The sequence below is a fragment of the Cervus elaphus genome, chromosome 19, assembly GCF_910594005.1.
Source record: "Cervus elaphus chromosome 19, mCerEla1.1, whole genome shotgun sequence".
NCBI classification, from domain to species: Eukaryota; Metazoa; Chordata; class Mammalia; order Artiodactyla; family Cervidae; genus Cervus; species Cervus elaphus.
Genome location: NC_057833.1, coordinates 20,516,159 through 20,537,689, shown reverse-complemented (window position 1 = coordinate 20,537,689; position 21,531 = coordinate 20,516,159). Strand labels below are relative to the sequence as shown.

At 39.8% G+C, this 21,531-nt stretch overlaps 1 protein-coding gene across 1 annotated transcript in view; it reads left to right on the top strand.

The window, feature by feature from the left end:
- Positions 1-21,191, top strand: part of WDR49 (WD repeat domain 49) — a 165,545-nt gene extending 144,354 nt beyond the window's left edge. The window contains exon 19 of the mRNA XM_043875086.1: positions 20,650-21,191. Within this exon, the coding sequence (XP_043731021.1) occupies positions 20,650-20,780 (131 nt within the window). The 3' untranslated portion in view covers positions 20,781-21,191. The remainder of the gene's footprint in view (positions 1-20,649) is intronic.
- Positions 21,192-21,531: the final 340 nt, after the last annotated feature.

Sequence of the window (21,531 nt, the reverse complement as noted above, 5' to 3'; positions counted from 1 at the left end):
AACCACTGTACCACTTCCATCCTTTCTCCCCAGGAAACTCAACCAATTAAGAAAACAAAATGGAGAAACATGAAGGTAACACATGTTCGCCTTGTAGATGGCAGTGAAATGAAGTGTGGTTTGACTGTTAAGATTTATAGCTTACTTGCTGGTCAGTGCTCACAGAAAGGACAGCTAATGGGCTGAAATACATAAAAGGGATATTTTTATTTTGCCACTTTTCTGAAGTCAGAAAGCCATGAATAATGTGATTCTGCTATGAATAATAACCTTTCTCCCCCAATAATCTGAATTTTCAAATCTGATACCAGAGAAAGAGACATCCTAAGGCTGCTTATGAACAGAATCTCTGACAATCTGGGCTTGTTCTTTTCATGTGAAAGTCTATAAATGGCGGCTACTTAAAGTGTATTGTCTTAGAACCTTCCAGCTGCAATGCTAGGCTAATAGGATGAGAGGAAAAGAAAGCTTGTCTTAGAACACAGAAGTGAATGGTCTCTGAACATTTGGAAACAAGATGTGCAAAAGAATGCTCTATTTTTTTCAGATTGCTATAGGCTTCCAAGTTTCTAAGAACTTAAAGAGTAATTCTGTACAAACATCCTACCCGCAAAGAGGGACACAACGGGAGTGCAGGCAATACAACCTGCTACTCAGCGAGGCACTCGGAAAGCATATGGACACCGCAGGGAACTCATTTAAAATAATTAATGAAAAGAGACATTTTCAGCTTGTAGTAGTCAAAAGATCAGAACTGCACTCGAACCATCTGAGATCTGCGGTTTCTAAACTTTTCAAATCCTCTGAGATGGGGGTTCAACATCATCCTTGAGAAATAATAACCCTTGTAGGAGGGAGGCGTTTATGCTTAAACTTGAGGAACTTTAAGCCTCTTGTCTCTGCTTGCTTCCCTATGACAGCTGGTCAACATTTGTTTTTTTTTTTTTTTAATTCCACTTGTAAGCAAGGTACAGCTGCCTTTCCTCACCACTGTATTTCCACTCTAATTATTAATCAGCTTCCTTTGCTTTTTCTCAGTTTCTCATTTCTAAATCTAGTGTTGATTTGCTCTAAGGAGGATCATCTATGATACCTGCTCATTTCCTTTTAAAAACATGAATCCATAAACAGTAGGGCTTTAAATAACCTTTGGTTCATCCGACAGGGCTTTCAGTCTATCAGCCAATTGCTTTTTCCCCAGGATGATTCATTTTCAAGAATAAACATGGGAGGACTTATGATGTCCTGCTGAGTCACAGACGGAAGAGAATTTGGGGAACAGCAAGTAAGAAAAGATCCAGGGAGCCAGAACAAAGTGTAAAGGCAGTCCAGACATAGAACATGTACCCAGGAGGAAACCAAGATGGAGCAGAGTCAGAACTAAGGCAAGAGAAATAGGAGAGGGAGAATGCAGAAACCTGAGAGCCAGGAAGTAGGAGAAAGAAATGATGAGCGCAGTAAATGACTCTTCTCAGACCTGGGAGCTCCTGTGTTTTTGAGGAGCCTTGCACATTCTGCAGCAAGCAGGAAAATTCTCCTTTGTCTTCAGACAACTGCTCCTCATGGGCAGGGAGGATGTGTAATGACTGGTTGGAAATACTGAAAATGCAAAGAAACCTCTAATACATTTTCAGAGTTCAAAGAGAATTTTTTCTCCCAGATATCTTAATATAACATTTTCCTGTAATTTCCACGCCATTTAAAAAAGATGCTTTCTTTCTTTTGCTTTTCTATTTTATTCTTCAGCTTTTCTTCCTTTGCTCCCTTCTAAGTATTTCTACTCATCTGCTTTCTCTGCAAGGAAAACAGTTCCTTTTTGAAAAAGTTTCATCGACTTGAAAGAGAGACAGATATAAACTATTGAGGGTGACAGAATGCATGACGCATAACACCATAAATGGAATCTGTGGGAGACCGGGCAAGAAGGCAGATTAAGTCTGTGCTGTGCTTATTCACTCACTCATGTCTGACCCTTTGTGATTCCATGGCCTGTAGCCTGATAGGCTCTTCTGTCCATGGGATGGAACCCAGGATCGAACCCAGGTCTCCTGCACTGCAGGCGGACTCTTTACTGTCTGAGCCACCTGCCTGGGGCATGATGCTTCCCAGGTGTCATTAGTGGTAAAGAACCCACCTGCTAATACAAGAGATGTAAGAGAAGCAGGTTCGATCCCCAGGTCAGGAAGATCCCCTGAAGGAGGAAATGGCCAATCCACTCCAGTATTCTTGCCTGGAGAATCCCATGGATAGAGGAGCCTGGCAGGCTACAGTCCATGGGATCCCAAAGAGTTGGATACGACTGAGGTGAATTAGCACACATGGGGCATAAGAAGGAATTAGTTCAAATTTCCTCTGAGTAGTAGTGTTAGTCGCTCAGTCATATCCAACTCTTTGAGATCCCATGGACTATAGCCTGCCAGGCCCCTCTGTCCATGGGATGCTCCTGGCAAGAATACTGGAGTGGATTGCCATTCCTTTTTCCACAGAATCTTCCTGACCCAGAGATTGAACCCGGGTCTCCTGCATTGCAGGCAGATTCTTTATCATTTGAGCTACAGGGAAGACTCTGTGGACTTAAAATGGGTAGGAGTTCAAAGGGTGAGGAAGGAGAAGAGGACGTCTAGACCAAAGAAACATAAGGAAAAAGGTAAGGAAATCAGGGGTGAAGCAGGGCAGAAGTCCAAATGATTCCAAGCCGGCTGCAGTGGGTGACTTCGGACAGTGTCATGGTGACTGAGTTTGACACAGATGAATAGAGTTGAGTTTGGAAGGTGTTGAGTTTGAGGTACTGGTGTGCTAGTTAGATATAAAGGTCTGGAGAATGCCCCAGGATTGCAACATGCTCTGCATAATAATGGTCTTCAACTAGCTGATACAGAAATCATGTCTGCTCGTGTGTGTGTGTTTAGCCTCCCTGGTGAATATTGAATACCTTCTCTGCTGGATGGTGAAGGGACAGAGCTGACATGTAGAGGGACAGTCTTCAAAGTTCTTGAAGGTTAGTTGGGGAAATAGATAAGGAAACAAATCATTATGTTGCAGGAAGGGGGACCTTTTCCAGGGCCGGAGAGGGGGCCCTTGTCTAATACTCGGAAATTAATTGTCTGAGGAGACACGTGTGCTGACAAAGGAAGAGACTTTATTGGGAAGGTGTGCCCAGGTGGAGAGCAGGAGGGTAAGGGAACCCAGGAAGACGGCCTTGCCATGGTGATGGCACATCTTATGCCACGTAATACCATGGTCTTCTGGTAATGGGAGTCATTTTCGGGTTGCCTCTGGCCACTCATTCTGACTCAGGGTCCCCCCTGGAGGCATGGGCATCACTCAGCCAAGATGGACTCCAGTGGGAAGGATTCTGGGAGGGTGGAAGAACATATGGACTGGCGTCCCCTTTAGACCTTCCCTGTTGATGGTGGCTTGTTGGTTCCATGTTCCTTACTAGGACATATGGTTATTATGGTGCTTGGCCAGGGTGGGTGGTTTTAGTTAGTGTTTCCCCCTTGCAATTATGTTTTACAGCAGAGGCTATAATAGCGGTAAGCCCTGGGTACTGTGGGACCATATGGAGATTCATAGATGATTCTCCAGAGAAACCAGATCATGCCTGAGCTTGATAGTAAAAGTTAAATCGATATTATTCAGATGAAAAAAAAAAGAGTATATGTTTCTTGTAAAGGAGCAGTGTATGCAAGGGTAAGGTCATATGAACAAGATGGATGGTGTGTGCTTAGGGAGCTATCTGTAGTCCCATTTAAATGGCTGGGTTCTAGAAGGAACATGAGAATTAAGGCTAGAGAGGCAAATGGAAGCCAAAGCATAGAGCACTTGGCTTGCCATGTTAGGGACTTTGGTATTTATTTTACCAGAAATGAGGAGACATTGAAATGTTTCAGTCAACTGTTCTGAATTATCCTATTTTATCTTTTCTACTAATGCTTCAGTTTTTATATCTGTTTGTGTTATTCTTTTAATGATTATTATAAAGGTTACAATACTCTTTCTTGTGTCCTTTAGTTCTTATTGGGGTACTAGGCTTCCAATGACATTACTTTCCTTCATTCAGAAGAACTTCCTGCAGTATTTCTTATAATGTCTGATGGGTCTGATGGCAAATCATTTTCCTGGCTTTTTGTTTCTGAAAGATGTGTTTATTCCATTTTTACTTTGAAAGGATATTTTCATTGGATTTAAAACTCTAGATAGCAGTATTTTTCAACTTTTTGAAGATGCTGTACCATTGCTTCCTTGCTCCCATAGTTCCTATTTAAAATTGCACTCTTCATAATGTTGTTACTTCTTTGAATGTAATATTTTTTTCTGACTGTTTTAAAGGTTTTTCTCTTTATCCTTTGTTTTTAGCAGCTTTATCATGCTGGGCATAAGTACACTTTTCTCTGTATCTATACTGCTTGGGGTTGATAGGAATTTTTGAATGCATCTTTCTTCAATGTTGGGTAATTCTCAGCTATTATCTTTATTTCTTTTCAATTACCACTTTCCAGTCCTGCTGGGATTGCAATTACATATATTTTGGACTTTAATTATATCACAAATGTTTCCTGTGTTCTCATATTTCCATTTTATTTTCCTCTCTGGGCTTCATTTTAGATATGTTATATTGATTTATGTTTGCATTCACTAATCCTGTCTCTTTTGCAAGTCTTTTAAACCTATGATATCAGTTTCCAATGTTAGATTATATATAAATATATGTGCGTGTGTGCATATATACATATATTCAGTTCTAAAATGCCATTTGAATCTTCTATATATATTTTAATTCTCAGTTGAAAATACTTATTTTAAGTATTTTAAATTACTTAAATTGAGTTTTAAATTACTTTATGTCATCCATTTTGTCCAAATATTCTCTCTGTTTTCTTTGACATATTTATAATTTAAAGTCCTGGCCTGCTGACATCAATATCTGGATGGTCCTTGGATCTGCTTCTAATATCTATTTTTCCTTTTTGGTTATTGGTCACATTTTATTTCTTTCTTGCAAGTGCTATAATTTTGTACATTTTTTTGGTACAGTTTTTTTAATTGTATGACAGAAATTGTGTAAAAGATCTATAGATAATGAAATTGATGTTATTTTCTTTCCTTAGTTGGACGAAGAGCATGAAGTGTGATTCATGTTAATTCAGTTAGGAACTGAGTTCAGTCAGTGCCGGGTCATGGCTGCAGTTAGACTTTGTTTACTTTCAATTTCAAATGTTTGTTTAAGGCCTCTCACTTTAGTGTAGTTATTGTCTTCTAAGTACTATAAGACTGTGGGAAATGTTAATCTGCCTCCCCCGCCCAGTTCAATTCACAGTCTCCCACACCATCCCAGCACTCAGATTAAGTCCTATGGGGAACCCTGGGCACAGTTACAAAGTTCCTTTGGATTTCAGTCCATCACCTCAACCCACATAGTCATCCAAAGCGCTTCTGATTTTCCTTTCCCTTTAGAAAAGTCTCTTTGTCTGTGGCAAACCTGTTTCTTAGCAGTGCCTAGACAGGATTAATCCCCAGAGGGAAGAAAAGATTTGGCAATCTCAGCTTACCTGAGAAGGTTCTATTATCTCATGTATTTTAATTTGATAATCTTTGTTTCCACAGCCCTCTTATGGCTTTAAGAATATCATTTCTGTAATTTACCTTTTTTTCTTCTATCTAGTCCAATGAGAAGGATGACCTGCCGCTACTTATATCCGACCCAGAAACAAAATTCCTTTTGAAATCTTTAAACAGGAAAATGCCATGTCCAGATTTGCATTTTAGAAAGCTCTTTGGAAACTGTGGATGCATTATAATGGGGCTAAACTGAAGGCAGTGGATGTATCAGAGTTGTGGGAACTTGTATGACATCAACCACCTGCTTGTCCATGTTCACTTTGCCATTTACTAGTTGTTTATATCTGGATAAATTACATAACCTACAAATTCTCAGTTTTCTCATCTGTTGAGTGGGACCAATGGTGCCTGGAGTTGTGTGGATTAATTTTAGCAGTGACTAGCCCATAATAAGCGTAAATGGTAACTATTATTATTTTTGAAGATAAGGAGACCCTGAAAGGGAGAAACTAATTTGAGAAGTGTTGCTGAGATAAATGAAAGGATTATATGCCCTGGTGAGATGTTAAGATATATATGACTGTCAGATTTCTAGCCTGGATAACTGTGTCAATAAAAGAGGCAGTTATTGAGAGAGGACTTACAGGAGGAAGAGATGGTGTAGCATTAGTTTCAGACTATGTTGAGACAGAGGTACCTGTGGGTCATCAACCAAGGAAAGCTAGTACATTTCCAAGAAACTGACTATAGTCTGGAGGAAAGACAAAGACCAATAACTGAAAAGCCACTGTAAGTCAGGAGAACTACAGTCAAGGCATGTTTTAGAATTAGTTTTATTTTTTAGTTCATTTTTTTCTTCTGATTTTAGATAGAATATATGCACATTATAAAACACTGGCTAGCAAGAAGTAAAGAGAATTCTGAAGAACACAGGAGGTCTAAAGATCAGCCACTACTTCCAGGCCTGAGTTAGATGGGAGAAGATGCCCACTAGGGCTGAGACCCAGACCTTGCAGGAGTGGGTTCATCCCTGTCTCACTGGATGGCAAGGAGGCAGAGCTGCTGCAGGCGGAATTTGCAGAAATCTGTTCTCGGATTCTCTCCCATCCACGGGGGTGCAGAACTCACTGCAGAGGCATCAAGGGGGCACAGGGGAGGCTGTCACAGGGAGGAACCACACTGGTGGCCTTCCCCTTGCCTCCTGGGATATTATGGAAAGTCATTCACTAGATGGTGGTCAACAGGTGGCACTTGGCTGCAGTCACCTGAGAGGGTGACGAGGGAAGCTGCTGGTTCTGGAGAAGACTCTACTTGCATAAGAAGAGTCTGGAGCTGGAGAAGACAGGAGAGGAGCTGGGTCCTGGGGAAGCCATGCTATGGGTGTCTAGCGCTGGAGGAGCAGCCCTGTAGGAGGCTGGTGAGAGAAGCACCCACTTAGAGAGAACTCCAGTGTCCCTCTAGTGCCCTCTAGTGGCAGAGCTCAGCATCATCCCAGCTGTAAAGGAGAGATTTACAGGACTCGGGCCTATTACCACTTGGTGCTTAGCGGTAAAGAACTTGCCTGCGAATGCAGGAGACCTAAGGGATGTGGGTTCTATCCCTGGGTCGGGAAGATCCCCTGGAGGAGGACATGGCAACCCACTCCAGTATTCTTACCTGGAGAATCCCATGGACAGAGGAACCTGGAGGGCTACAGTTCAAGGGTGGCAACGAGCCAGACATGGCTGAAGCTTCTTAGCATGCAGGCACGGCCCATTACCACACAGCAAGCAGTGAAGAGTGCGATGGGAACCGAGGAGCAAAACATTGGTAGTTGGCATAGTATCCTGTTCCCTGGCTATTCATGCTTTTTATTCCACTCCTGTCCTTTGCATTATTTTGTAACCTTTGAAATCACAGTCATTATTCCTCCTAAGTTATAAGGTGTTAATGGTTATGGTTGTCTTTTGAAAAAAACCTGGAAGACTCAAAGCAATAAAGATATAGTTAGGGCCAAATTTCTAGCGTAAGCATGGCTTCAAATCAAGACTACCATTTGCTATCTGTATGACCTTGATCAGGTCAATTAAACTCTCTATGCCTTAGTTTCTTCAACTAAAAATGGGCATCATATTTGTTACCCTCCCCATAATGTTGTTGTGAACATTAGGTGAAATAACCCATGTGAAGCCCTTAGCACAGAACCTGTCACCTAATCAAATTTTAATACATTTTCTTTATTGATGATATTATTATTCCACTAAATAGCTCTATGACATAGGGATTATTATTGCCCCTATTTACTATATGTAGGGTCTCTGGCATAGGCTCAATGGCATAGAAGAAGAGTTTAAATAATTTATCTAGTTTTGCATAACCAGTAAAAGATGGATTATAGTTGAGAAGAATTCATGTTTTTTAGGCAGGTGTCCATGTTATTAATATTTCTAGATGTAGCCTCTCTTGTTCAAATAGTGTTGCAATCACAATCCCTAGGCAACCTATTCTTATGATGATTTATAAATCCAGCTATTTCACTTAATATTGCCTGTTTTTATAACTTTCATTTAAAATTGTTCATTTCCTTTTTCATAGGAGGCTACTGAATTTAAAAATTGCTATTATAAATGACACTTTAAAAAATCTCTTAAAAAATCTCAATTAAAAAATCTTAAAAAAACTCAATCACCAATATAGTCCCTCCTCCACATTATCATTACAGAGTCTACCTTAAGTCTTTGCACTGCATTTTACAAACATTCTTGAAATCTCCATAATTACAGTGTTTGGAAGGTTATTTGGGGATTGTATGATGAGAGGCATTTTGCCAGACTTACTTTCAACACTCTAAACTATTATTTTGGAACTTGGGACAGTTTTCAAACACTTCATAACCCCCAGGTGACTTTTTAATCTTACCTACTGGGTTTTCAATGTTCTTCTGTATTTTCTTTCTTTCCCTTTCAAGTTGAAACATCTTTCACAATCTCTCTTTAGCTTCCAAGTTGTTCCCTGTGGGTTCTCAAGCAGCTTGAAACCCCTTTTTGATATGTTTTATTCAAAAAACTGGAAACTACTTAGAAGTGGCTCTGGGTCAGATTTTGTCAATAAATTCCCCAGAAGTCATTCGAATTGTACCTATAACATCTTTAAAACTTCCAGGATAGAGGAAATGCTGCATTAGTGATACCTCAGGCGAGTTGTTTTGTTGTTGTTGTTGTTCTGTCAAAGACAAAATGCACAGGATAATGTAAGAGATAACTGTATTCAAGCTATTTCAAGAGGAAGAATATTCATTAAAGAGGGATATCTCAAAAAAGGAAGGGGGCTTGAGCTGTTATAGAGACAGGTCAATGAATCCATGAGTCTTATCAGACTTGTGAGGAGGGTGGAGTAGGCCTTATCTGAGGAGAGAGAAAAGAGTGGTCCTTGGCTGTCATCTATTTCCAGAACATGAGAGGAGTGTGGCATTTCTTAACGGCCTCCATGTTCTAATTTTACAGGATTCAGGTAAGGTTCAATGCTGTTAGCCCCCTCACTTTTGTTCAAGATGAATGAATACCGCTCATTGTTGGACAGCCCCGAGGTTATCATGAATTTTCTGGGTGGGGCAAAACAGTGTCGAAGAAGTGTCTCTCGGGGATTCTTGCTGGCATTGCTCTGGCAGAACCAGTTGAGCCCAATGTTAGGAGCGGGTGGCAAAGGTCAGTTGTTTCTAAGCCCGGGAGGTCCTGACAGCAAAGGAGATGCAGGGCAGCCTAGAGACTTGGCCTGTCAGATTTAGTTCTCAGTTATAGACAGGTGTAAGAAGAACTGAGTAAGTTTGGAGGATTGTAGTCAGATACTGAAGAAAACTAGAAGAACGGAAAAATTGGTAGGGGTTCTCTGACCCAATTTGCAGATAGGTACCCCAACTGGTGTTTTCAAGGAATGGGAGCAGGTCAGTTAAAACTCTTAGAGTTTGCATATCCATGGCAACCTACAATTTACAAAGAGGGGCAAAATAGTTCAAAAATAGTGAACTCAGCTAGAATCTGCCTACTCAGAAGGATATGCTAGAGTCAATACTGTCAATACTGGGTTTTCATTGCTCTCTATAGTTCTTAAACTATAAGTAAGATGTATACATATAAAATCCACCTTGTTTTATAATACAATCTTAAATCTAGTGTCAGTAAAGAAAAATAATCTGATATGGAAATCTTACTTGAACAAATAATTAAATACAAGGAGAATGTATTTATAGATATATTCAGTTTACGTAAGAAATAAGAGATTTCTACATGTTATTCATTCCAGGAAATTTTAGTTAACTGAAGGTCCAGATTGAGCACAAAACTAGAAGTAAACAAAAAATCCTTCCTATTATATCTTTGCTTACTTGATAGCACCATAAATTGAGTCCTACAAAATAGAAGTCATTAATGTGTGAAAAACATTTTTTAAACAGATGGTTCACATCATACGTCACCAGGGAAATTCAAAGTAAAAAAGAACAATGGATTATCACCATGCACTCATTAGAATGGCCAAAATCTAGAACACTGATAGCAACAAATGCTGCTGAGGTTGTAGGGCAACCAACCGACTATCTTCCAAAGTGGCCGTACCATTTTGCATTCTCACCACGGGGAGAGAAGCTAATCTGAAGGCGCACATTGTATGATTCCCATGATTCCTACTCTGTGGGATTCTGGAAAAGGCAAAACTATGGAAACAGTAAAAAGATCAGTGGTTGCCAGGGAAGGAGGAGAAGAGGTGAATAGGAAGAGCACAGAAGATTTTTTTTTAAGACAATGAAAAATCTCCATATGATGTTATAATGAATGATATTTGTCATTATCCTTTAAATATCCATAAAATGTGCAACACCAAGAGTAAACCCTTTAGGTAACTATGCAATTTGGGTGATTATAATGTGTCAGTGTAGACTCAGCCTTACTAAAATATATGCCACTCTGGTGTGAATAATCTGGATAATGGAGAAGGCTATACATGTGTAAGGGGAGGGCATATAGGAGAAATCTTTGGTACCTTCCTTTCAATTTTGTTGTAAACCTAAACCTGCTCTTAAAAAAACCAAAATCATTTTTAAAAAAGGTGAACAGGTCATTTCACCCTGCTTATTTAACTTACATGCAGAGTACATCATGCGAAATGTCAGGCTGGATGAAGCACAAGCTGGAATCAAGATTGCCAGGAGAAATATCAATAACCTCAGATACTCAGATGACATCACCCTTATGGCAGAAAGTGAAGAAGAACTAAAAAGCCTCTTGATGAAAGTGGAAGAGGAGAGTGAACAAGTTGGCTTAAAACTCAACATTCAGAAAACTAAGATCATGGCATCCGGTCTCATCACTTCATGACAAGTAGTTGGGGAAACAATGGAAACAGTGAGAGACTTTAATTTCTTGAGCTCCAAAATCACTGCAGATGGTGACTGCAGCCATGAAATTAAAAGACGCTTGCTCCTTGGAAGAAAAGCTATGACCAACCTAGACAGCATTTTAAAAAAAGAGAGACATTACTTTACCGACAAAGGTGCATCTAATCAAAGCTATGTTTTTCCAGTAGTCATGTGTGGATGTGAGAGTTGGACTATAAAGAAAGCTGAGCACGGAAGAATTGATGCTGTTGAATTGTGATGCTGGAGAAGACTCTTGAGAGTCCCTTGGACTGCAAGGAGATCCAACCAGTCCACCCTAAAGGAAATCAGTCCTGAATATTCATTGGAAGGACTGATGTTGAAGCTGAAACCCCAATACTTTGGCCACCTGATGGGAAGAACTGACTCATTGAAAAAGACCGTGATGCTGGGAAAGATTGAAGGTGGGAGGAGGAGGGGACGACAAAAGATGAGATGGTTGGATGGCATTACTGACCTGATTGACATGAGTTTGAGTAGGTTCTGGGAGTTGGTGATGGATAGGGAAGCCTGGTGTGCTGCAGTCCATGGGGCTGCAAAGAGTCGGACATGACTGAGTGACTGAACTGTACTGAACTGGTCATTTAAGAGTCGTATGAAGACCACTAAAGCATTCGGGCAAACTCTCACTACTCTGCAACAACCTGTTGCTTTGGTTACCTGATTGTTGTTCAGCGATGGCTGAAATTAAATGACAGCTTGGCCATCCTTCTCTAGAGTCTAGATTTAGGAATTAGAACCTTGATGTTAAAACGTGAGCAGTGGATTGTAGCCTGGGCATCACCGAGGAGGATGTTAGAATTTCCGAATCACAGGCCTCAACTCAGATCTATGGAATCAGAATCTGCATTCTAACAAGATTTCTAGGTGATTCCAATGCACCTTGATGTTTGAGAAGCACTTATCTAGAGGACTTAGAATAAGATGGAGAATGTGAATTAAAGAGAAGGTTTGCAGAATACTCTATATTCATAAACTAACAACAGCTGGTCATTGCAGTGCTCTATTTGCATGGTTGCTAAGTCCCTTCTTGCTTAGGTGCCTTTGTGAGGCTTGTCACTGTTGTTCATCTATATATAGTTAGTCTTCAACTGGGGGGCAAAGGGGAAATCAGATGACAAAAGATTAACTTTGCTTTATTAAAATCACTGAATCATTTTATTTTCATAAAAATGTTTGAATAGCTTCATGACCACCACATTTTTCATTTTCATCATTTTAAAAACACCTTTTGGTTATCACTATTAACAAATCTTGTTCGGCAGCCAACTATAAAATGAAGTGATCAATGTATAGTGTCATCTTTTCCTGAGTAGGAAGTAGAGACTGTAAATGTTTACTGATAACACTTGATGTTAATTTTTAAGAGCAGGTGTTATGGTTAGTGGATGGATATACAGATTTGTGACATGGAAATCCTCCCTTCTATTACCATAACCAAGTTCCTCCAGTCTCTGGAATGTAAGAATTTCAAAGTGTGAGGAATGAGCCTGCCCCTTTACAAACCTGGAGAATCTTCATTCATTTGTTCATTTATTTTATATATATATATATATATATATATATATATATATATATATATATATATATAGCACCACCTTCCCAGGTGGTGTTAGTGGTAACGAACCCACCTGCCAATGCAAGAGATGTAAAGATGCAAGTTCGATCCCTGGGTTGGGAAGATCCTCTGGAGGAGGGCATGGTAACCAGTATTCTTGGCTGAAAAATCCCAAGGACAGAGGAGCCCGGCAGGCTACAGTCCACAGGGTCGCAAAGAGTCAGACACCGCTGAAGTGACTTAGCATGCACACATTGACAAATGGTATGAAAAAAATAAAGCAAGATAATATGATAGAATGTGACTAGATGTAGCATCAGTGAAAGTTTCTCTGATTGTTGAGCTGAATCCTGAAAGATAAGAGGAAATAGTTCTTCAAACAATTGGGGGCAGAATATTCCAAGGATGGGAACAGAAGTGTAAAGCTACATGTTGGTGTATTCTAGGGACAGAAATGTCAGTGTTGCTGGGGCAGAGTGAGAGAGATTCTTGTAGGAGGCATGAAGTGAGGGTGGAGGGGGTTAGGGATCAGGTCACATGAGGCCGTGTAGCTTGGGCAATAAACGTGGGTTAATTTTAAATGTGAAGGAAGTCTTAGAAGGCTTAAGCATGGAATGTGACCCAATGAATCCAAATACATTGGCTGTTTCTTTCCCTTCTGAGTGAACCACTTGCCAAGATTCCAAGTAAGATGTTGGACCCAAAGGACAAGAAGTCTGAGGCTTGAGGTCTACATGACACCTATGTGGGAACTTGAAGGTGCTTTAAGACAAGCTGTATGTTTGAATAAAAATAAATTTTATTTACAAAGAGTACCTGACAGATTCCAGTCATAAATCACAGGAACCTTGACAAACCAGTCTATTTGTCTTCATAAGAACACTTCACCCTTCACGATTGTTCTGCCTTAAACAACACACTTTACGGCAGGTGTAGCAGTCAGAGTTCAGGGAAGCCGAACTAGCAGGACCATATATTGAAATTTATGACAAGGAATCACCTTACGGGGTTGTGAGGTCTGGTGCAGCAAGTCCAAGAAGAGTAGGGCTGAGTCAGGAAGGGAGATTATGGGCAGACTGATCACAGGCTAAAGCTGTCATCCCCAGCAGTTAAGACAGGAAGAGCATGGAACTCTGTGGGCAAAAGCAGAAGCCTTTGTCCAGTATATTGGCATTTCTTTTCTCTCATAAGGAAGCCTCAGCCCTTCTTTTGAGGTCTTCTAACTGGCTAAGTCTGGCTTTCCCAAATTATCCAGGATAATCTCCCTACTAAGAGTCCATTGATTAGGGACTTTATATTTGCAAAATTTTTTCAGAGCAACACTGTTTGATTGAATAACTGAGAAGAGTCTTGAGAAGAGTCTGTGATGAAAACAAGTCATCACAGCAAGGTTAAAGACATTCTTTTATAATCTTAAAGAGGCTCAGTAAATGGATATTGGTTTCTTACATGTATCACAATCCATGGCAGACTCACTCATGTGCAAACCTTATGTCATGAATCCAGCAGGTGTTGTTACTCTGAATAGCGAGATGGATTGAGGACCATTATTCATTTAGAAGGTGTTAGGTTAATGACATGACTTTTGCCACATAAAGGAGATTGTCAGTGAAGCTAATGCAGGTTAAGTTATGTAAGTTTTATCCACAAACACCCTTGTGAGTATTAGGAGTTACTAATCACTATGGTGGCTCAGATGGTAAAGAATCCATCTGCAATGCAATGGACTGGGGTTCAAGCCCTGGGTCAGGAAGATCCCCTGGAGAAGGGAATGGCAACTCATTCCAGTATTCTTGCCTGGAAAATCCCATGGACAGGGGAGTCTGGTGGGCTACAATCCATGGGACTGAAAAGAGTTGGGCACAGTTGAGCAACTAAGCCTTACCTTATCTTATCACTTCATGGCAAATAAATAGGAAAAATGTGAAAACGTGTCAGATTTCATTTTTTTGGGCTCCAAAATCAATGTGGATGGTGACCGCAGCCACGAAATTAAGAGATGCTTGTTCCTTGAAAGAATAGCTATGTCAAACTTAGTGTTTTAAGAAGCAGAGACATCACTTTGCCGACGAAGGTCCATATAGTCAAAGCTATGGTTTTTCCAGTAGTCATGTATGGATGTGAGAGTTGGACCATAAAGAAGGCTGAGTGCCAAAGAATTGACACTTTCGAACTGTGGTGTTGGAGAAGACTTTGAGAGTCCCCTGGACAGCAAGGAGATCAAACCAGTCAATCCTAAAGGAAACCAGTCCTGAATATTTATTGGAAGGACTGATGCTGAAGCTGAAGCTCCAATACTTTGGCCACCTGATGCGAAGAGCTGACTCATTGGAAAAGACCCTGATGCTGGGAAAAATTGAGGTCAAGAGGAGAAGGGGGCAACAGAGGATGAGATGGTTGGATGGCATCACTCACTCAATGAACATGAGTTTGGGCAAACTCAGGGAGATAGTGATGGGCAGAAAAGCCTGGCATTCTTCAGTTCAGGGGGTCACAAAGAGTCAGAGACAACTTAGCAACTGAAAAACTGCAACAACAGCAAGAAGGAGTTTAAAGGTGTTCTGGGTCAAGAGAGGAAGTCAGGTTTCAAGCAGGGATCATTTCCAGGTAAACATTTCAGTTGCCTTTTGTAAAAGAAATCTGAAGATGAAAAGGACTCAGCTGTACAAAGCTTCCAGTAATTTGTTGAGATTTATTTTCTCATTCTAAATACTTAGCCACTTTTATGAATAATTTTGTATTTGTAATTTTCTGTTCATTTTCTTAAAGAAAACTCTCCAAATTCTAAGCATCAGGCCCAAGAAATAGGTATTCATCCTTGCCTATGAATTTTTTATCATTTGTTTTTTAACTCAAAAATAAATAAATAAATAATCCCAGAAAGACTGCCCCTGTCAAGAACTTACAAAGTCCTTTTGGTTCGTTATTGGCCGAATGGTCCCCAAAACCAGTCAGTTACAATGAAAATTCCCCATCTAGTTGAGACACATCTCAGTAACTAGAGATTGTCAGTGAACTAGAGTTTATTTCAGAAGCAGCATTCACAGTGGTCCTCAGGAGAATTCTGAGGCCTTCAGAATGCCTTGTGATGCTACAGTGCTTACCTGCCGGCACAGAGGACAGAATCAACTGAGAGCTGGCAGGAATCCACACCATCTTGTGTTGCTGGTATTAGCGCAGTGGAAAGTGTTTTCATTTTTAGCTTTGCTTATGAGCTAGGTCCAGGTTGCATTTTGTCTTATTAACAAAATATAGGGCTTCCCTGGTGGTCCAGTGGATAAAAGCCCACCTGCCAATGCACGGGACATGGATTCGATCCCTGGTCAGGGAAGATCCCACCTGCCTTGGGGCAATGAAGCCTGGGCGCCACAACTGCTGAGCCTGTGCCCAGGAGCCCCAACCAGCTACTGAGTCCATGTGCCGCAACCGCTGAAGCCCACGCATCTAGAGCCGCTGCTTCACGGCAAGAGAAGCCACTGCAAGGAGAAGCCCATGCACCACACTAGAGTCGCCCCCGATCGCCACAACAAGAGAAAGCTTGCATGGAGCAGTAAATACTCAGCGCAGCCAAAAATAAATAATTAACATATACATACATTCTTACATGAAAAACAGCATATCTTCCTACTGGTCAAATATTAGAACATATAAAACATTATTCAGTGAGAATTCTCTCTCCCATGATGCTGAAGTTTTCACTCAACCTGTAATCTTTTTCTTTATTTTTATCTGGGGGCGTTGTTATACATTTGTATTGGTAGTACTTTTATAGTCAGAGGTATATATAATTCTTCCAGCACTTTATTTTTCTAGGACAGTAACAATTAGATTCATGTTGACTGATGATAAAATGAGCATGTTTCTTCATTCTCCTCCCTCTCATCCACCACACAATTTTATTCAATAATATGATCTTTGTGCTTTTGTTAAATTTGCTTCTGCTGCTACCACTAGACTTGTTGGTTTAAGTCCTTTCTCTCTTAGCTGTTACTGAATTATCATGAATGAAACTTATTTCTTACTCTCCCAGTTTTTGTTAATTTTATCTGGCATTTGCCTTCTAATTTGTCATCCAAGGCTACGCTGTTTTAATCTCAGTTATACATTTAACTCTTGTCATACTCTTCATGGTTCTCAAGGCAAGAATACTGAAGTGGTTTGCCATGACTATGCCAAAGCCTTTGACTGTGTGAATCATAATAAACTGTGGAAAATTCTGAAAGAGATGGGAACACCAGACCACCTGACCTGCCTCTTGAGAAACCTGTATGCAGGTCAGGAAGCAACAGTTAGAACTGGACATGGAACAATAGACTGGCTCCAAATAGGAAAAGGAGTACGTCAAGGTTGTCTATTGTCACCCTGCTTATTTAACTTATCTGCAGAGTACATCATGAGACATGCTGGGCTGGAAGAAGCACAAGCTGTAATCAAGATTGCCAGGAGAAATATCAATAACCTCAGATATGCAGATGACACCACCCTTATGGCAGAAAGTGAAGAAGAACTAAAGAGCCTCTTGATGAAAGTGAAAGAGGAGAGTGAACAAGTGGGCTTAAAGCTCAACATTCAGAAAACTAAGATCATGGCATCCGGTCCCATCACTTCATGGCAAAGAGATGGGGAAACAGTGGCTGACTTTATTTTTCTGGGCTCCAAAATCACTGCAGATGGTGACCACAGCCATGAAATTAAAAGACGCTTACTCCTTGGAAGGAAAGTTATGACCAACCTGGATAGCATATTAAAAAACAGAGACATTACTTTGCCAACAAAAGTCTGTCTAGTCAAGGCTATGGTTTTTCCAGTGGTCATGTATGGATGTGAGAGTTGGACTCTAAAGAAAGAATTGATGCTTTTGAACTGTGGTGTTGGAGAAGACTCTTGAGAGTCCCTTGGACTGCAAGGAGATCCAGCCAGTCCATCCTAAAGGAGATCAGTCCTGGGTGTTCATTGGAAGGACTTATGTTGAAGCTGAAACTCCAATACTTTGGCCACCTGATGCGAAGAGCTGACTCATTGGAAAAGACCCTGATGCTGGAAAAGATTGAAGGCAGGAGGAGAAGGGGATGACAGAGGATGAGATGGTTGGATGGCATCACCGACTCGATGGACATAGGTTTGGGTGAACTCCCGGCATTGGTGATGGACAGGGAGGCCTGGCGTGCTGCAGTTCATGGGGTCACAGAGTCAGACACGACTGAGAGACTGAACTGAACCGAACTGAACTGAACTGAATATGTTTAACTATTAAATACATTTAATGCTCACCACCATATCTATTTCCAAATTTTCCTGTCATTTCTCAACTTATGTTGTAGTAATTTCCTAAAATGTACTGTTGGGAGCAGTAATCCCTGAAAACCCTGCATGTTGAAACTATTGATAGTTTTCAAATTTGAAGGGCAGATTGGATGTTTGTAATATTCTTACCTCACATATTTTTTGCTTGCTTATCTTGTGGCAGTTGCTATGTCTACTGTCTACTGGTATTGATCGTCGCTATGAAGATACCTAATGTACGACATTTATTTCTCTTCACTTGAGTGATTAGATCATTTAGGTTGGCTGTCAAGTGATTCTGTCTTTATCTTTAAAAACTAGTGATTTTGCTATTGTTTTTGGCTATTCTGAGTCTATTATTTCTGGCATAAGGTATGTCTTCCCCCTACCCCCTCAATAGAAACAAAAAATAGGTTTTTTACTTATATCTTTTTGCCCCCAACTCCTTCTTTCCACTAGCGATATCACCAAACTCCATCTTTTCCACAATTTAAAAAAATTGTCTCAGGCCAGTAACAAAGATTGCCTGCTTCTAAGCTATACAAAACATAAAATTATACCAAGAAATATCAAATTTACAAGCAAATAAAGGGATTGGGATTTTGGAAAAGTGAAGACATGTTAATAAAACTGATTGTGTTTGGAACTAAGTTACCAAAAATGCAGAGGCAAGACTGAAGCTTCATTGGAACTTAAAAGTTCCAAAATACATGCTATGGGCTGAATTGTGTTTCCCAAAATCCCTAGCCCCCAGCATCCCACAATGTGACTCTATTTGGAGACAAGGCTATTAAAGAGGTGATTAACAGCATCTTTTCTGTTTGTCAAGTTGTCTCTTATTGAGGGTAGTTTTACTACATAATGCTTTAAAATATTTCTGCTTACCTTTTCTTTCTTAAAGACTCACCCCGTTTATGCTTGCTGGATCTTTTTCTCAGCATCTCTCATTTCCCTCTAATTTGTTCTTTTAGATATTCACCTTCTCACATTTGCTTTTCTCACTTGGATACTCTATGCCTAATTGTGTTACCGCAATCTTGTGTCCTTGCTATGCCAGCCTTTTTATTTTTTTAATTTACTCTTTTAATTAATTATCATTAATGAGGTTGGTTTTCATAGACTTGAAATTTGTAGTAGGTCCTGGGACCTGTAGTAGGTCCCAGGCCGAGAGCCTGGGACATGTGATCAGTGAGGCTTTCAAGTTTTACAACCTGTAGAGACGGTCTTCTTTTAGCAGAAAATGGCTCGTAGGTGTGATTCTTTAGGTAGTCCTGCCTCATATGTTTCTCTGAAGCACCTGAGAGCTTTCAGTTTCCGGCCTTGTTCACCCCATGTAGCATCCATAGGTGTAAATGAAGGATACAGTGCTTGGACCGCAGGGTGAGCCCCTCATCTTTAGTGAGCGTCTCTTTGCCGGCACTTTCGGAAATGCTGCTGCTCTCTGCATACTTAGCAATTTCTCTTTGTAACTTCGGTCCAGTCTCTGCCGTTTGCTGCCCCTCGTCATGGTTTGTAGGCTGCAGGTTAGGTCTACCTTGGGGTTTTGCTGAATATAGAATTTGTTTGTGCAGTTATTTCCTCTTACTTTCCTGGTTGTTCTTGTATAATATCCAAGAACAAAGAGGGTGAGATACTGACGTTTATAGTTATGTTTGTATGGGACATGGAGAGTTTGGGTTTTCTTTTTTTAAAATCCAAATGTATAAAGATGCTTCTATACTGTGAGATTTTTTCAATGTTTGTGTGGTTTCTTTGTTTCGTATTTTTTGGCTTAGTATTTAAAGTGGCCCTCAGTCCAGCTCAAATCTCATTCTACTTTCCTCTCCTTTATATATCTTACGCTTCTTTTAGATCTTTCTAAATTGCTCAGAGTGGCCAGAAGAGTAGCTCTCTTTCTCCATAATTGTATTTACTTTGTTCCCTCTAGTTGGCTTTCCTTTTCTCCTTTGCAAATGTTTCCTCATCTCCATAGTCCTCGCTATCAATGATAATTCTCTCTGGGCTTCAGGGTCTATCTCAAATAGCATCTCTGATATCTGTGTATTCTCTGATATCTGTGTATTGTTACAATCTCGTTATGTGTTTAACCACCATTTACATGGCTCCTATTCTCTTAGAACAGATCCTATTATAGATGATATTTGGGTTATTTGGCTCTCACTTTCTACCAGTTGGAAGGAAGCCTGCGACTTAGTCATATTTGTGCCCCATTTATACCTGAGCATAGTATGTAATGTATATTCAATCAGCATTTGTTAAAATGACAAAATTTAGCAAAAGGCCAAAAACAATTTTTTTTGGAGTGCAAGACACAATTTCCTTCTGCTTCTCACTAACACATATAACCATTCATGGGGTTAATTTGGCTGTCTTCTGAAGCCACAGATCCCTGCAGATCAAACTATCTTATAAGGATGTGATGGCAGATGTACTTATTTAGTCATGCAGACAGTCACATTGTGTTTTGATGATTTTAATAGTTTTATTTCAATACAGAATAATTTGTTCCTTGCTTTGTACAAGTCCTTGATAGCTGTTAAGTAGATGAAAAAACAAAAATGGAAAATGCAATCTTCTTTAGTCTTTTCCTGTTAAACAGTAGATTTCTATAATGATATAAATACATTAATAGATGAACTCTGTTAAAACTTAACTTCTAAATTTAAATTGAATTAAAAGGAATAGAAGAAGCTTAAGCGAAAATTTTCCCAGGAGACTCTTGGTTTTAAAAGCATCCACATTTCAAGAAGTGAAATTTGAAAATTTCTCCCCACTATTTCATTTAATTGGATCTTTTACCAAGTACAATTTATATGTCATTTTCTACACCATTTTGCAGCATTGAAAGCAATATTTGATGAGAAAAACCTGTTTCCCAAAGAAATTCTGGATCATGAAAGAAGAGCCAAGCAGTTACGTCAAGAAACAAGTAGTGAAGTGAAGATAAAAGGAAATAAGAAACCATGGTAATTGAAAGAAAAATAAATATTTCATCATTGCATGAAGTATGTATATAAAATGCACAAAAAATGGAATCAAGAATATTGCTCCTTTCTTTTACTCTATATTTGAACTCCAGGAAAATTCATTTTGGAATAGTGTTTAAGTGCCGCTTTTATCCATCACCTTTCAATTTCTCTCCTTTTTTAATAGAAACATATGACTAAAGAGGGGACAATAGCAACTGGTATCTATTCTCATGTTGCTATATAAAAGTTCCAACTTTTTTTCTAAACAATTCCAGAACAAAGTATTCTAACCAGTCACACTTTTTGTTGCTCCTATAGACAAATATGTTTGTTCAATTTTCATTGTAAAATCAATTTGTATTGAAGTTAAATATGTCTGACACAGTGAATATAAACTTGATTAAGAAAAGCATTCAGGGTTATTTGTGCTTTTTTGATTTTAAAAAATGATTCTGATAATGCAATTAAAACTTGTCAAAACAACTATTACTACTGAGTTTTTAATGACATGGCCATCCTTCCAGGTACTTATTGAGAAATCACTCCACATGTTCTATACTTTGTTATGCGCTGTGCAGTACTTAGTCCCTCAGTTGTGTCCGACTCTGCGACCCCATGGACTGTAGCCCACCAGGCTGCTCTGTCCATGGGGATGCTCCAGGCAAGAATATTGGAGTGGGTTGCCATGCCCTCCTTATATTTTGTTATACTGTTCTCTAAAATTGAGTGGCATAGCACAACCAAATAGGGAA